Raw genomic sequence first — 17,694 nt, 5'->3', positions numbered from 1 at the left:
CACTAATGTCCTATGAAAAACTATTAATAATCTGTTCAGAAAGATCGGGGATAAAAGTTGGTATTTAGTTTCGTAGAAATCCTACTGGATACTAACTTTGTCATAGAGCAGGTTTGTTTAATTTCTTGTATATGTCTTCAAAGGAATAGATTGATAACTGTAAGAATAGATAGAGTTGGTCTTCAAACTCTTCAGAGATCCACAAAATATGGCATTTAATGATGAGGACTTTCCTGACAGAGAGAGACATCCGCTCCTGGCCGCATCTCCATTTGCATCATTGAAGATGGGGGCTTCAAGAGATGCGGGTGACAAAATGGTCACTGGACTGAGAAACTGCTCTTATCTCTACTGCTGATGACAGGCTGACTGGCTGCAATGATCAACAGTGATGCTGGAAAGTTGACTGTCCAGCTTTGAAGAGACTAGATGGACCAGACCGTCGGATTTCCTGCTTCAAAAAGCAGTTTGTTGGATGTTTTTGCCCCAATGAAGGAGAGAATCCAGTGACTATCCAGGCGGTCTGCTCTCTCTGTCCTATGCAACTTGGAAGTTGCCCGCCAGCACTTCCTTTATTAGATAGATAGATGGGATTGAAGACTAGATAGCCACAGTGTTACTAGAAGCTTTAGTTTAAGAATTAAAAACACATTTATAGATTGATAATTGCAATTTCTCATGAAAGAAAAAGACTCTCTTTGGTAGGATAGTAAAATACTTTCTCTCAGGTTAACAAGTATAAAAGGACTTGGTTATGTACTTGATACCTGATGATTATGTATATATGTATATATGTGTATATAGTTCTTAATTTTTTTAAAAGAGAAGGGGGATGTGTGGGAAAGATTAAACTTTGTCACAGGTGGAAGCAGTCTTGGCGGGCTTTACCCTTGGGGCACCATGAATACCTTGTGACAGACTGAGTGGAGCCATCCTGGGTCTGGAATTCAGGAAGCAGACCTGGGAACCCCAACTGGGCTATTGTTTTTCTAATTGACCCTCAACTGGAGAAGGAGACTGCCCTTCCCATGTGACTCAGGCAGGTGGGGAGGAGAGAACAACAGGTTCAGCCTGGGCTAGGGCAGCGAACAGGCTGGACCAGCACGTGGGCCAGGGAGACACCTAAGGACCCGTCCTGTGTAACGGATCCGGAAGGTTCACTCTTTTGTTCCTTTAACCTTTTTTCCTTCTTGTGTAAGCTAGTTGGGTTGTATAATAAAGTTTAATTGTTTTTTTGGGTTTTTTTTGGTTTTTCGAGACAGGGTCTTTCTGTGTACCCTTGGCCATCCTGGACTCACTTTGTAGACCAGGCTGGCCTCGAACTCACAACGATCCGCCTGCCTCTGCCTCCCGAGTGCTGGGATTAAAGGCGTGCGCCACCACGCCCGGCTTATAAAGTTTAATTGTTAAGAAACAGAGCCAACACATCCTGATCTACAAAGTGAGTCCAGGATGGCCAAGGCTACACAGAGAAACCCTGTCTCGAAAAAACAAAACAAAACAAAAAAAAGAGCTGGTTTTGTTTTTTGTTTTTTGTTTTGTTTTTTAATGTATAAGAGCCTGGCATGGTGGCACACACCTTTAATCCCAGCACTTGGGAGGCAGAGGCAGGTGCATCACTGTGAGTTCGAGGCCAGCCTGGTCTACAAATCGAGTTCAGGACAGCCAAGAATACACAGAGAAACCCTGTCTTGGCAAACAAACAGACAAAAAAATCTACCTTTGGGAGCTGGAGAGACGGCTTAGGGGTTAAGAGTACTGCCTGTTCTTCCAAAGGTCCTGAGTTCAATTCTCAGCAACCACATGATGGCTCACAACCATCTATAATGAGATCTGGTGCCCTCTTCTGAAGGTGTACATGCAAACGTAACACTGTATACATAATAAATAAATAAATAAATCTTAAAAAATAAGATCTGTCTTTGAAGCTGGGGAGTTGAGTTGGCACACACCTGTAATTCCAACTCTCGGGGAGGCAGAGGCAGGAGGATCACTGTGAGTTTAAAGCCAGCCTGGTCTACAAAGCAAGTCCAGAACATCCAAGGCTACAGAGAAACCCTGTCTCCAAAAATAAAAAAACAAAAACACAAAAGATCTACCTCTGGGGCTAGTGGTGGTGGTGCACACCTTTAATCCCAGTACTCATGAGGCAGAGACATGCAGATCTCTGTGAGTTCGAGGACAGCCTGGTCTGTACAGCGAGTTTGAGGACAACCAAGGCTTATAGAAACCTTGTCTCAAAAAACAACAAAACAATCTGCCTTTAGGCCTGGGGCTAGGGCTCGGTGGTAGAGTGTCAACTGAGCATGTGGAGGTCAGAGTACTAACATTCTCAGCAGGGACATAGAGAAACAGACACATGTACAGAGGGAGAGAAGAACTGCCACTGCCTAACCTAGACTCCCCACCTTAAGACATTAACCAGTCATTAGCCAGGAACAATAAACCTTTCTTTCTTTCTTTCTTTTTTCCGAGACAGGGTTTCTCTGTGTAGCCTCGACTGTCCTGGACTTGCTTTGTAGACCAGGTTGGCCTTGAATTCAGTGATCTATCTGCCTCTGTCTCCCAAGTGCTGGGATTAAAGGTGTGCACCACCACCGCTAGGCCTCTCTTTAAAAAAAGAAAAAGCCGGGCATGGTGGCACACGCCTTTAATCCCAGCACTTAGGAGGCAGAGGCAGGCGGATCGCTGTGAGTTCGAGGACAGCCTGGTCTAGAAAGGGAGTCCAGGATGGCCAAGGCTACACAGAGAAACCCTGTCTCAAAAAACAAAAACAAAAACAAAAACAAAAATTATTATTTATTATTATCTCTGCCTGCATGTACACCTGCAGGCCAGAAGAGGGCATCAGATCACATTATAGATGGTTCTGAGCCACCATTTAGTTGCTGGGAATTAAACTCAGGACCTCTGGAAGAGCAGTCAGTGCTCTTAACCTCTGAGCCATCTCTTCAGCTCCCTAAACCTTTACTCTTAAGTGCTAAGAAACACATCCATTTAAAAGTAGGTCATGGAGGAGATGGAGAGATGGCTCAATGGTTAAGAGCACTGGCAGGTCTCTCTGATGACTCAGGTTCAGTTCCCAGCACCCATATGGCCACTCACAATGGATGTGACTCCAGTCCCAGGCACCTCTTCTGGCCTCCAGCCGCACGAAGCACCAAGTGGTGCACAGATGTACATGCCTGCAAAATATCCATCATATAAAAATGTGTAGAAATTGGATAGGTTAAGGGGTTAGGACAAGGGCTGGGTTCAAGGCCCAGCACTGAGGTGCTGGGGGGAGGGGCAAACTGAATAGTTTAACGTATTAATCAGCTAGTGTCCCACTCCAACTAAAGCTACATAGATATAATGCATCAAAGGAAAAGCCAGGGGACTGGAGAGATGGTCTCTAGTTCTTCAAGGCAGTGAGCCCCCCCGCCCTTCAGTGCCGCAGGGACCTGACTCTACCTGCCACCTACACGGACAGCTGGCCAACCCCAGCCTTATTAAAGTCACCATTGGGCTGGAAAACTGGCCAACGCATTTGCTGTTAAGTCAGATAACCTGAGTTTGGTTCCTGGGACCCACATGATGGAAAGAGAACTTACTGCTGCAGGTTGTCCTGTCTGACCGCCACACAATGACAACAAAAGTAAATAAAAGTGTTATAAGAAATTAAAACAAGGGCTGGGCGTGGCGGCGCACGCCTTTTATCATAGCACTTGGAAGGCAGAGGCAGGTGGATCACAGTTCGAGGCCAGCCTGGTCTATGAAGCGAGTCCAGGACAGACAAGGCTACACAGAGACCCTGTCTCGAAAAACCAAAATAATTAATTAATCAGTTAATCAATGAATTAAGTAAGTAAAACAAATAGTGTGTACTGTAGCCTCTCTTCCTCGGTCCAATCCTAGAAGGTAAGTTCCACTCTAGTATTTCCCACGGTGACAAGAAGAGACTAAGAGAAGGGTGTTCGAGCATGCGCAGACGAGTAGGCGTGGTGAGCGTGATATACAGGCCCCGCCCCCGGGGCCCGCCCTTCTCCCCAACCCGCATGCGCACTGGTTGGGGGCGGGGCCGGCACATCCACATCCGGGAGTCTGGTTGCCTGTGGCTGTTTTGTTTTCTTGCAGAACTGGAGTTAAAGTGAGACAACCAAAAGCTCCGCGACTCCGGGCTCCGGACTTGAGCGTGAGTGTGGACGGGAGGGCGGAGCAGCGGGCCGGGCTGGGCAGGCCTCGAACTCGCGGCGGTGGCTGCTCCCCAGCTCCCGGTTGTTCGCCGGTGCGGCGCCCGCGACTTGCCAGGAGGTTTCCTGTCGCCGGGTGTCAGCCCCCGAGCTGCGAGGCAGAGCGTGCAGATCCCCCGGCGAAGCTGCGCGGCCGGCCCACGCGTGGCCGCGCCCGGTTCCTCCAGAGTCTGCAGGGCGGGTCGGCCTTTGGAAGTGTCATGTAATTATGCAGTGAGAAATGGGCTCGGGTAGGGCCTTTGGGGGTGAACCGACAAGAACACATAATGGGTTGCTTTTCTTTCCAAGCATCAGATAAAAACGGATGTATTTTCAAACCCGAACTTATCACAGAAGTCTATCAGTTATTCCCTTTAGCTGTTCAGAGGAAGCTAAAATTGAAATCGCACTTTTTAGGAGAGTTCTGTGGGAAGTGGGGCGTTCATTCCCTGTGCTCGCGTTGTGTTATTCAGGCTTTCCTATTACCTTGTGAAATGAAGATCTCGGGCTGTGCCTGCACATTTGAGCTTGAAGGAGGGTTTTATGTAATTCGTGGTAATTTGACGTCTGAATTAATTTTAGGTCTGCACTTTTTATGGGGTATGCTGAGCCATCATCAGAAGCAGAGTTAGAGACAATTAAACGAGATGGGTGCCCTTTACAGAGTAATGACATCCTAAGGCAGGCTTGGAGAAGGGACACATATTGTAAAAAGACATGAGGTAGAAATGAAACCTGTAGTTCATCGTTTCTTTTCATAATTTGCACATGAAAAACACATATCCATGATAAAATATGCAAAGTCCTAGGAGGAATATTTTTTCCCTCCAAGTCTGTTTTTAACTGAAAACCGAAGTTTATCTCGTCCTTATTCAGCAAAATCAGATAGTAACCTTAGTTTGGAACTAATACACGGGCCTGGAAAACTGCACATCGTAGTGGTCACTTATTTAAAGGACTGCTTAAGGCTTTTTTTTTTCCCCCGAGACAGGGTTTCTCTGTGTAGCCTTGGCCATCCTGGACTCACTTTGTAGACCAGGCTGGCCTCGAACTCATAGCGATCCGCCTGCCTCTGCCTCCCGAGTGCTGGGATTAAAGGCGTGGGCCACCACGCCCGGCTTAGTTTTTTAAATGTATTTTTAATTTTTTTTGTTTTTTAAGATTTACGTATTTATTATGTATACAATGTTTTGTATACAATGCATGTATAACAGTTGCAGGTCAGAAGCGGGCACTAGGTCTCATTATAGATGGTTGTGAGCCACCACGTGGTTTCTGGGAATTGAACTCAGAATCTTTGGGAAAAAAAGCAAGTGCTCTTAACCTCTGAGCCATCTCTCCAGCCCCATGCTTTTTTGTTTTGGTTTGTTTTTGTTTGTTTGTTTGTTTCAAGACAGGGTCTCTCTGTGTAGCCTTGGCTGTTCTGGACTCGCTTTGTAGACCAGGCTGGCCCTGAACTCACAGCCTTCTGAGTGCTGGGATTAAAGGTGTGGGGCTTTGGGGATTTTGTTTTGTTTTGTCTTTTGAGACAGACTGGCCAGAAACTCACTGTGTTGCCCTGGCTGGCCTCTGACTTAGTGCAGTCTTCCTGCCTCAGCCTGCCAGATGCTAGAATTACAGGCAGGACCTACCACACCACTCCCAGATAAAACCATGTTTTAAATGAAAAGTATGTATATGCGTGCCTGGCAGTAGGGCACATACCTTTAATCCCAGCACTCAGGAGGCAGAGGTAGGAGGATCTTTGAGTTAGAGGTCAGACTGGTCTACAGAGTGAGTTCCAGGATAGCCAGGGCTAGACAGAAAAAAACTCTCTCAAAAAAACAATGCCGGGCGCTAGCACAGAGAAGCCCTGTCTCAAACCTCCCCCCCCCCCCGAAAAAAAAACCTACAATAACAACAGAAAGTATGTATATGTTGAATGAATCCAAAACTCGTTTTCCAGAGTTAGAATGTGGCAGTTTTTTTTTTTTTTTTTTTTTTTTAGAATGTGGCAGTTTATCAAACTTAAATCAAATCTGGCTTGGTGGCCCCACACTTGTAATCCTAGCACACAGGAGGTTGAGGCAGGAGGATTACCTAGCCTTTGAGAGCAGCCTGGGGTCTTCATGTATTTGTGGCGTGTATCCCTAACATGCACGAGGCCCTATATTTAATCCCTAGGACCTCACTCCCCCGAAAAGCTACATTAGACAGTCTCAGAAAATAAGTAGGGACCAGAATAAAAAGCGTTTGTGACTTGTATTAGATTATTTATTACTGAGCCATTATTTTGCAGGAACATGGCTAAATTTGAAGCAAGTAAACAGAAGTACTTTATCTGTGCTGGTTTTGTTTCAGTGACCTGAGAAGATGTCTGGATTTCTAGAAGGCGGGCGGTGCTCGGAATGCATGGACTGGGGAGAGAAGCGAAACACTATCGCCTCCATCGCAGCAGGCGCTCTAGTAAGTGCCCTTGGCGCCCTGGATCTCCTTACGCTGACGTGTGTCCGTAGTGAGAATTTGGGGGTTTTAAAAGCACAAAAATAAGCCAGGTACTGGTGGCGCACGCCTTTATTCTCAGCACTCGGGAGGCAGAGGCAGGCGGATCGCTGTGAGTTCGAGGCCAGCCTGGTCTACAAAGTAACTTCCAGGACAGCCAAGGCTACACAGAGAGGCCCTGTCTCGAAACCACCCCCCCCCCACCCCAAAAAAAGTCTGAAATATTATAGGAATATCTTTTAATCTCAGGCGTGGGGATATGGGGCCGCTTCCCAGTAGGTGACTATGGTTTGCTTTCTGCTCTAGCAGAGGCGTGATTTTTGCCAGCTGCAGATTCTGTGATTGTGTGATGTTGTGTGATGTTTGGAATTCAGGGAACTTTTTAGAGGGTATATAAATGCTAGAGCCCCAGAAGCAGGGTGAGTTGTTGGTTGTGGCTTGTCAAGGAGTTGAGAAGAAAAAAATTAGATATCCTGACAGCAGAGGTCAAGCTTGCCCCCAAGGAACTCAACACCCCTACTCAGCAGTAAGTAGTCTAGCAGTAGCATTGGCCCCTGTCCCCTCTGTCCTTTTTTCTCTCCTATCTAGAATTAGGGGGTTGAGAGAGAAGAAAAGGGGTGGCGAAGGGTGGAAGGAAAAGGAGCCCACCAAGTAGCAAAACACTCCAGTTACATGTGTCTGTGTGTGTGGTGCTTTAAAATGTGTACATTTTAAAAAATAACCCATCACCAAACTTACTTTACTCAGTGATGTTTTACTTTTGTTAGTAGTGTTAATAGCTGGCATAATGAAACATACATTTCATAGTAATAATAATGTATTTAATAGCAATAAACATAATAATGATAAACACATGTTTATTTATTGACTTGGTGAGTAAGAAAGGGTTGCAGAGGGCCAGATGTGGTACACGCCTTTAATACCAGCACTCTGGTCTACAGAGTGAGTCCAGGACAGTTGGAGAAAACAGTGAGATCGTGTCTCAAAAAAAGAAAAAGAAAGACAGGGTTAAAGAAACAATCAGGTTCGAGCCGGGCGTGGTGGCGCACGCCTTTAATCCCAGCACTCGGGAGGCAGAGGCAGGCGGATCGCTGTGAGTTCGAGGCCAGCCTGGTCTACAAAGTGAGTCCAGGACGGCCAAGAGAAACCCTGTCTCGAAAAACCAAAAAAAAAAAAAAAAGAAACCATCAGGTTCAACTCCTCATCTTCCTGTCTCTACTTCCCAAGTGCTGGGACTGTGGTGTGTGCCATCTTGACCTTTATTATATAATGCTCAGAGGTGATTTGCAAAATAAAATTATTATTTACATAGCAAATTCCTTATGCCGTCTGATATTATGGTTTAAGATTTTACCCGCATGCCAGGCGTGGCAGCACATGCCTTAATCTCAACACTTGGGAGGTAGAGGCAGTTGGATCTTTGTGAGTTCGTGGCCAGCCTGGTCTATAGAGTGAGTCCAGGACAGCCAGGGCTACACAGAGAAACCAAAAGACTTTACCTCCTGCTGTGTCTTTTTTTTTTTTTGAGACAGGGCTTCTCTGTGTAGCCTTAGCTGCTTAGCTGTCCTAGAATGCCTGGCAGTAGAGGTCTTTTTTTTTAACTGTTTTTTTTTGGGGGGGGGTCTTATATATCTCTCCCTCCCTTCTCGCCCCAGTCCCTTCAAATACCCCAGCACCACGTAGGAGAGAAAAAAAGTTAGTGGAGAGAGGGAATGTTCCCTTGAGCTACTTACTGCTGGTTAGAGTCATGGATAGCTCCACCTTGTCCTCAAACTGCGTCAACAGCGACAGGACACACACGTGCGCGCACCCCTCACCCCCGCCCTCACCACCCAGCTCTCCAGGCTCTGGCATTTATTTCTTCTCCAGAGTCCTCAGAATTAAACTATCTGCACCTGACAAAGATCACGCCCCTCTCAGAGCCTGTAGGAGGCGAACAGTGTGCTGCTGTGGAGGAGCTGGAGCAGCCCCATATCCCACACCTGGGATTAAAACAAAGCATGTTTACGCATCACAGCCGAGTTTTCAAAGACACCAAAACTCCCACTACAACTGCTGCCTTTTCTAAAGAGAAATAACTTTACTAGACTCTGGATCAGGACCGCACACAGAGCAGGCACGTTCTCTGTCACTGAGCTAGAGCCTCAGCCTGGAAGGAAGACATTTTAAGTAAATGAATGACTGGATTTGGAAAAACCTATTTTTCCAAAGTCATGACAACATTTAATACCACTTTAGAAACTCATATTTTGAAAAGCTTTAAATTTTAGTCTAGAAATAAAATACTGTGAATGAAGGGCCGGAGAGGCAATGGCTCAGGGGTTAAAAACATTTGTTGTTCTTGCAACAGTTCAGTTGCCAGCACCATCGTGGTAGCTCACAGCCTTCTGTAATCCAGCTTCCCGGCTTCTGATGCCCTCTCCTGTACTCCATGGACACCAGGCACGCACGTGATGCGCAGACAGACATAAGTGTAGGCAAAACACTCAGACACATAATTTAAAATAAATAATATTTTAGGAGGGAAAAATGGGAGGATACAAGGGATGGGATAACAATTGAGATGTAATATGAGTAAATTAATAAAATATATTAATAAATAAATACATAAATACTTTTTTTTTTAGATTTATTTATTTATTACTATGTATACAGTGTTCTGTTTGCATGTACACCTGCACACCAGAGAGGGCACTAGATCTCAGTGTAGATGGTTGTGAGTCATCATGTGGTTGCTGGGAATTGAACTCAGGACCTTTGGAAGAGCAGGCAGTGCTCTTAACCTCTGAGCTACCTCCCCAGCCCCCATAAATACTTTTAAAATGATGCAGTGGTTAAGAACACTAGCTACTCTTCCAGAGGACCAGGGTTCAATTCCCAGCACCCACATAGCCACTCACAACTGTCTGTAACTCCTGTTCTAGGGGATCTGACACCCTCACACAGACATATTCAGTCAAAATAACCAATATTCACAAAATAAAAATACAATTATTTTTTAAAGTTTTTTTTTTTTTTTCTTTTTCAATACAGGGTTTCTCTGTGTAGCCTTGGCTGTCCTGGACTTGCTTTGTAGACCAGGCTGGCCTCAAAATCACAGGCATCTGCCTGCCTCTGCCTCCTGAGTGCTGGGATCAAAGGTGTGCACCACCACACCAGCTGTTTTTTTAAAATCTTGAACATAAGAAATGGGAGTGGGTATCTAAGCCACTGCTTGTACTAGCCAATAAAAGCATAGTTTGCAAGCGAATGGATCTGTCTATAACCTGGTAATGGCAATTTGATGGTTTAAAATAACTTTAAATCACCAGAGGATGGTGGTACTCAAGGCACCTTTCAGTTGTCAGTGAGGATGGGAAAGGAGGCTCCTTTCAAATCCTTGTAAGCTATTGGTCCGTGTTTGGTTAATAGCTTCTTGTGTGTGTGGTGCTGGGAATGGAAGCCAGGCCATGTGCACACCAGACACCAGGCTACATCCACAGCACACATGATGGCCATCCAAGAGTCCTATTCAGGTGGATTTGTTTTAATGTAGAGTGTTATTGCTTTTGTTTTTAGATTTATGTATGTATGTATGTATGTATATAGTACTCTGCCTGCATGTACACCTGCAGGCTAGAAGAGGGCATCAGATAACACTATAGATGGGTGTGAGCCACCATGTGGTTTCTGGGAATTGAACTCAGGACCTCTACAAGAGCAGTCAGTACTCTTAACCTCTGAGCCATCTCTCCAGCCTGAGTTTTATTGCTTTTATTTTATATTTTTTCTTTTAATAATAACCAGAAGAAAATTTAATTAGGTAATACATAATCTTGTGTTCCAATTGAACTGAAAACTCGTATCAGAGGGGCTGGTGAGATAGCTCAGCACTTAAAGAGTCCTGCCTGTTGTTCCAAAGGACCTGGGTTCAATTTCGAGCATGCACGTGGCCACTTACAATTGTCTGTAACTGATACCTTCACACCAATGCACATAAAATAAAATTAAGTTAGAAAAAAAAACAAAAGCTGGGTGTGGTGGCTCATGCCTTTAATCCCAGCACTTGGGAGGCAGAGGCAGGAGGATCTCTGTGAGTTCGAGGTCAGCCTGGTCTACAAAAGTGAGTCCAGGAGAGCCAAGGTTACACAGAGAAACCCTGTCTCTAAAAACCTAAAAAAAAAAAAAAAAAAAAAACAAAACAAAAAAACCTTGCCAGGCGGTGGTGGCACACACCTTTAATCCCAGTACTGGGGAGGCAGAGGCAGGCGATCGCTGTGAGTTCGAGGCCAGCCTGGTTTACAAAGCGAGTCCAGGACAGCCAAAGCTCTTGTTACACAAAGAGATCATGTCTCGAAAAACATGATTCTTCCCGTGGTAACTGTTCTTCCTTCCCACAAGCCTGCTTTTTTTTTTTTTTTTTTTTTTTAGACAAGGTTTCTCTGTGTAGCCTTGGCTGTCCTGGACTAGCCTGCTTTTTATTGCAGGGAGGCCTGTCTTGATGCCCAAGCTGGCTTCCCTCAGTTCTCTTGCCTCTGCCTCCCAGGTGAGGCTGTGCTGCCACACCCCACTTTATCTGCCTAGAGGCCCATGGTAGAGCTGCCTCGAGGAGTTTACGTCCGTCAGCTGGGATCTGAGGTTGACCTCGAACTCAGTGCAGTCATACTTGAGTCCCCTGAGCTCTGCAGTCTACAGGCATGAGCAATCCCTCCCGACGTCACTTTCCTCCCAAGGTCAGCCTACAGATCTGTAAAGTCCGTACTAGTGGAAGCAGAGTTAGGGTACTTGGTGTTGAATCAGCTGGTGAGCCACATGCAGATCACGTGCCCGGGGAAATTGGCCGTTCCATCTGAAGGGGTTTCTTGGTTTAAATACCCCACAGTAGCGCATGTGCTGTTGCTGTCGCGTCTCGCTTGGTGCCACCTTATTGTCTGTCTGTCTTTAGTTTTTCACAGGATGGTGGATCATCATCGATGCAGCTGTCATGTACCCCACCATGAGTGACTTCAACCACTCATACCATGCCTGCGGCGTCATAGCAACCATAGCCTTCCTCATGTAAGTGTTCACGTCGCCCTACCCGCCTAGAGTGTCACACACGAAAATGACCCTAGACACAACTTAAACTTCTAGTAGATGGGAAGGGCAGCTGGGCATGGTGGTGCGGTCTTGTAACCCACAATCTCAGCCCTCAGGGAACAGAGACACAGGAAGATTGCTACAAGTTTCAGGCCAGCCCAGTCTACTTATGAAGTCCCCTGCCAGCCAAGAGACTTGCTCTCAAGAAATAATACAAAGGGTCTGGGGAGATTGCTCAGTGGTTAGAGCATATATCACTCTGTCAGAAGACCTGGGTTTGGTTCCCAACACCTTCGTGGTGGCTCATGGCCTTCTGGAACTCCAGTTCTAGAGGAGCCGATGCCTTTTTTTTTTTTTTTTTTTTTTTTTTTTTTTTGTTTTTCGAGACAGGGTCTCTCTGTGTAGCCTTGGCTGTCCTGGACTCACTTTGTAGACCAGGCTGGCCTCGAACTCACAGCGATCCACCAGCCTCTGCCTCCTGAGTGCTGGGATTAAAGGCATGCGCCATCACCACGCCCAGCTTCCGATGCCTTCTTACAGCCTCTGCAGGCACCAGGCTCTCATACATACACGCAGGTAAAACGTTCATGTGCATATAAATAAATCTAAAAGAAAGAAACGAGACAAAAAGCCCAGCACTTGTGGAAGTTGAGACAGTAGGATTGCTGGGAGTTCAAGGCCAGCAAGAAGACACTGTTGTGAGGAGAAGTGACCGTCCTGGTTCTCTCATTGCCCTTTCTCCTACCTTCCCCCAAAGTATCTCCCTACTTTCCTCAGCCGTGCTTGCTTCTGTTGTAGCAAAGTTCAAAACTCCCCCTTCATCTCGAACACTGTATAGGTTCCTTATGGATTTTTTACCACCCCCACCCCCAGCAGGCACTTACTAAGCTTCACAGTCCGGCCTGTATTCTCAGTATGAGAGAATGGTTCTGGCTAAAACAGGAACAGTCTGTAGGTGAGTGAGGTGAGCAGTAACTATGCAAGATTAAGTTATAGTGCGTCACAGCCGGGCGTGGTGGTGCACGCCTTTAATCCCAGCACTCGGGAGGCAGAGGCAGGCGGATCGCTGTGAGTTCGAGGCCAGCCTGGTCTACAAAGTGAGTCCAGGATGGCCAAGGCTACACAGAGAAACCCTGTCTCGAAAAACCAAAAAAAAAAAAAAAAGAAAGAAAAACCAAAAAAAAAAAAAAAAAAAAGTTATAGTGTGTCAAGTGACTGCTCGTGCCGAGAGGAAACCAAAGCAGATGAGGCGTGGTTGGGGGGGAGTCGGAGGGGGGAGAGGAATTAGAGGGGAAAGTCAGGAGCTGGAGGGGTCATGGAAAGCAAAGAAAGGCTCACTGAGGCTGTGCCTGCAGGCCTGAAATTGTCCGTTTGGTTGTGGCCTTCTAGCTCTGCATTAATGATTCTGTTTGTCTTCCTGGCGTTCCTGTCCGCTGTCCAGGGTAAGCTCTCAGACTTACCCTATGTCCCTGATGAGTTGTCTTGGCTGCCCATCTCTTTGCCCTTTTGTGCCCCTTTCCAGATCACCCCGGGTTCATCTCCCATCCTGTCAAATGAATTCCAAGGGCTTTTCCCTGTGCCTTGCTTCGTTCCAAGTGCTTCCTCTGGGACCAACTGTTGTTCTTGAGACAGGGTCTCGCTATGTAGCCAGGCTAGCCTGGAATCGCTTGTTCTTGAACCTCAACCTCTCCCTTGCCGGAGTTACAGGTGCACGCCCGGACACGAGCCTTTCTTTGGTGTGCTGCAGTTCTTTATCTGCTAACCCTCGGCAGTCTTAGGAAAGGAGCCTGAGGTCGAGAACGTTCCAGTCCTGGTCAGGGCTTCAGCTTGGGGTGCGTGGCTAAGGGGCTGCTGGCCCTGAACACCAGGTAAGGGGGCATCAGTGCTCCCAGCAGTCGGAGTTCTCCGCAGGACGTCCTTTTGGTAGTGAGGAGAGAAGCCACCTACCGCCCTGCTTATGAGGGCCTACAATAGGCCAGAGGGATTGAGAAGTTATGATTGCAAATCCAATTCTATTGAGACACCACCACGCCCTGCTGTCACTCACGGTCTGTGTAGTTTTCTTTCCATGCATTGTGTGTGTGTGTGTTTGTGTGTGTGTGTGTGTGTGTGTGTGTGTGTGTGTGTGTGTGTGTGTGTGTGTGTGTGTTCATTCTCCTTGTAGCCTTAGCATGCCGAGCGAGCGCTCTGGCATAGCCATAGCTTTACCCTCACCCCGCGGGTGCTGGCTGTGATGGTTATTGGGCAGGCCACAGGAGAATTGCTCCTTAGACCCTCCACAGGCCTTCTGATGGTCCTTCCCGGCCCAGTTCTTGCTCCCCACAGTAAGCCTTCCGTTCCCAGCCTGTGCTGTGCCGTCTCCGCGCAGACAGGGTGTGACTTCCTTGTTCTTCCCATCTGTCACAGTCTGTCACACGTGCCGAGAAGCTTCCACCTGCGAACTCAGGCCCCGCATCCTTACTGTCTTTATCATAGTCTCCCTCTTTACTCACAGGGTGGGGCGTGAGTCAGAACACTTCCATCTCCCCAGATGTTCCATCTCCCCAGATGTTCCTCCGGTTCCCTCCATGTCTGCATCTCACAGACAGAGGCCGCGTGCCGGGGGGAGGTGAACATAACTGCTGCTCCCGCAGACCAGCTCCGGGAGCTGAGAGGAGGAGGGAAGAGAGGTGGATCCGAGGAAGGGAGAACTGAGCAGGCGGTGAACGGCTGGTGAAGGGAACCCAACCGTTGGTTAAACAACTAAGTAGAGGAACTAGTTATTGAGGAGAGGTTGAGGAACGGAGGAAAATTAAATACTCGGAGACTCAGGCATAAGTTGTGGTACAAGCTGAAGGTCTTAAAGCCCAGGAGAACTTTATTTTCTGGCTCTCTGTCTCTCCTGCTGTCTCTCTGACTCCTGGCTCATTGTCAGCCATCTTTCTGTCTCTCTTCTTGCTTGTTGTTCTCTCTCTCTGTCTCTCTGTCTGTCTCTCTCTGTCTGTCTCTGTCTGTCTCTCTCTCTCTCTGTCTCTCTGTCTCTCTCTCTCTCTCTCTCTCTGTCTCTCTCTGTCTGTCTCTCTGTCTGTCTCTGTCTGTCTGTCTGTCTGTCTCTCTGTCTCTCTCTCTCTGTCTGTCTCTCTCTCTCACTGTTCACCATCTCATTCTAGCTTACTCTCTCATGTCTGTTACTTGCTTGCCATTCCCCTTGGGCTAACCCCAGTATTTTATTAAAATGAAGTTCAGTTTTTTCATTATAGATCACATCATGATTTTTCTCATCTTTTACAATCAATAGGGCTTTCAAAAATCAGCAAAATAAGAGAACAGTCTAACAAAGAAATACATAAAGTTCTGTATAACCTACAATAAAGCATACAGCAAAAATCAATTTCCAAGCAATGGTCAGCATAGGCTGATTATTATTATTGTTGCTTTTATTATTATTTATTTATTTATTTGGGTTTTTGAGACAGAGTTTCTCTGTGTAACCTTGGCTGTCCTGGACTAGCTTTGTGGACTAGGCTGGCCTCGAACTCTCAGTGACACGCCTGCCTCTGCTTCCCGAGTGCTGGGATTAAAGGCGTGTGCCACCACACCCAGCTATCATTTCTTAAATAATACTTGGGAAAGTTTAGTCATAACTTTCCCAGGCTAAAGCCACTGTGTTTTCATGATTATCATAGCAACATTGCTTGAGGTAAATGTTCTCGAGTAGAGAAAAAACTTGACTTACTCCCAGTCCCAAGCCAACAGGTGTGCGATCCAAACCTAGGCTAATTACCAAGGGGTCCTCTCTTGTAAAGTATCTGTAAAGCATGATGTCCCAAGCCCACCTTCTATTGCTCTCAAAGCAGATTCTAAGGAAATGTTTCTACAGGTAACAGTGTCTAGCCAGGTACTATTATGTCAAGGTCTTAACTTTCATACAGTTTCTGCTTGGGTGCTCACAGTCAGAGAAAAAACTCTATCATTGTCTCAAGCCTTTGGCCAGATGCCCTCTTTCAACATTCTCTGTGTGACTCAGAAATAAAGAGAAAAAGACAGTTTTTGGAGAAAAAGCAGATTTCTAGACAAAATTACACCTGGACCATTCATAGTATTTAAGGGCAGTGGTGAGCAGCCAGAGATCTTCGGATCTTTGTCAAGCAAAGCCTCAGCAGCTGCTCTGGATGTCTAGAAATCATGTTGGACAGTCTGAGGTCTCTAGAACTTTGTCAAGCAAAGCCTCTATGACTTGTCCGCCTGTCTGACACATAACCTACCCACATTCAGGATTTGGGGACCTAAGGAACTTTGCTGAAATTATACTATATTTTACAATAATTGAGGGAAATAGAAAAAAAATCAAAGGATTTAGTTTAAAATGCCAAAGAAATTACTTTTTTCCCCCTCCTCCAAAAGCCATTCAAAATGAGTTTCTGGGCATGGCACCACTGCACACCTGTAATCCCAGCACTCAGGAGGCAGAGGAAGGGGGATCTCTGTGAGTTTGAGGCCAGCTGGTCTACCAATTGAGACCAGGCCAACAAAGGCTACACAGAAAAAACCCTATCTCGAGAAACCAAAAAGAGTTTCTGGACATGGTTGTGGACACCCAGAAATATTAACACTTGGAGTCAGCCTTCCTCTAGTCCAGATGCCAGATTCCCCACATTTTAACTCCCACCCCTGTTAAATATGTAAAAGTCTTTTTTTTTTTTTCCCCAAGCCCGTTGAGGGACCTGGGAGCCACAGTGGGACCGTCAGGCACAAAGGGGATCTGAGTTAACGCTTACCTGGTGGTAGAGGGTGCACACTTTTCTTTGGCGTTCAGCTCGCACACAGCACTCTAATCTTCCCGCTCTGTTGCGAGCATGCATGCAAGATTTTTCAGTTATTTTGCTCCAGATCTTTACTTTTCTGCTTTGCTCCTTGTGAAGCAGCCACAACCCTGCCTGTGGGGGAGGCAGTGCCATGCACAGGTGCCATGCACAGGTGTGTGTTTGTAAGTGTGCAGAGCAGCCTTGGACCAGGTTCTTGACTGCGTTTCCGGTCCCTACTAGCAGCAGATCTGCCTTGGACTTACTAGCTTTCACCAACTGTTTGGCTTCAACTCCCGTGTTTTCGTCATAGTGTCAGACGGTGTCCCAGTAAAACCCAGCAAGCCTTTTAAGCTAAATTTTTAAATGAAGATCAGCTTTTGTTTCTATTTATTTTTGTTTGTTTGTTTGTTTGGAGACAGGGTTTCTCTGTGTAGTCCTGGCTGTCCTGGACTCACTTTACAGACCAGGCTGGCCTCAAACTCAGAAATCCGCCTACCTCTGCTTCCTGCGTGCTGGGATTAAAGGTGTGCGCCACCACAGCCTAGCCTTTAAGATTAATTTTTAAGAAGTGTGTGTGTGGATGTGTGCAAGTGAGCGCAGGTGCCCTTGGAGACCAGGGTCTTTGGATCCCCCAGGAGCTCCAATTTAGACAGTTGGTGGGCTAGGATCAGAACTCAGGCCCTCTGTGTGTGAGGTGAGTGCTCTGAGCTGCTAAGCTGTCTCCCAGGCCCTGTACTCGGTTTTTCACAACCATCCAAATCACCTGAGAGGTTTGTTAGGATGAGGCTTGGGGCCTCCACACTGGAGATTGTGTTTCAGTAGGTTTGAGGTGAGGCCACCAGTTGCCTAAGAGCCTGCCAGATGACCACAGCTGTGGCTCCAGGACGTGGCTCCTTTGAAGAGACTTCCTTGAGTCTTGTGGACCCATGGCTCAAGGCTCAGGAGGCCTCATTGAATTTGGGCAACCCAAACCTATAGCATTTAATGATTCGATGGTATAGACAGCTTCTCCTTGGAGGGAGAGCCCCTGATTTCCTGGTTTGCTTCTTCCTGCAGGATCAACGCAGTATCGAATGGACAAGTGCGAGGTGACAGCTACAGTGAAGGCTGCCTGGGCCAGACAGGTAAGCAGACAGCCTCCTACAGATCTTTCCTCCACA

The 17,694-nt window shown here is 46.7% G+C and overlaps 1 protein-coding gene across 1 annotated transcript in view; it reads left to right on the top strand.

The window, feature by feature from the left end:
- Positions 1-4,040: 4,040 nt before the first annotated feature.
- Positions 4,041-17,694, top strand: part of Tmem50a (transmembrane protein 50A) — a 19,698-nt gene continuing 6,044 nt past the window's right edge. Inside the window, exons 1-4 of the mRNA XM_051171878.1 lie at positions 4,041-4,174; positions 6,552-6,656; positions 11,617-11,729; positions 17,591-17,658. Coding sequence (XP_051027835.1) covers positions 6,564-6,656; positions 11,617-11,729; positions 17,591-17,658 — 274 coding nt within the window. The 5' untranslated portion in view covers positions 4,041-4,174; positions 6,552-6,563. The remainder of the gene's footprint in view (positions 4,175-6,551; positions 6,657-11,616; positions 11,730-17,590; positions 17,659-17,694) is intronic.

The sequence above is a fragment of the Acomys russatus genome, chromosome 29 (genome assembly GCF_903995435.1).
Source record: "Acomys russatus chromosome 29, mAcoRus1.1, whole genome shotgun sequence".
Taxonomy (NCBI): domain Eukaryota; kingdom Metazoa; phylum Chordata; class Mammalia; order Rodentia; family Muridae; genus Acomys; species Acomys russatus.
This window is presented reverse-complemented; position numbering and strand designations above follow the sequence as displayed.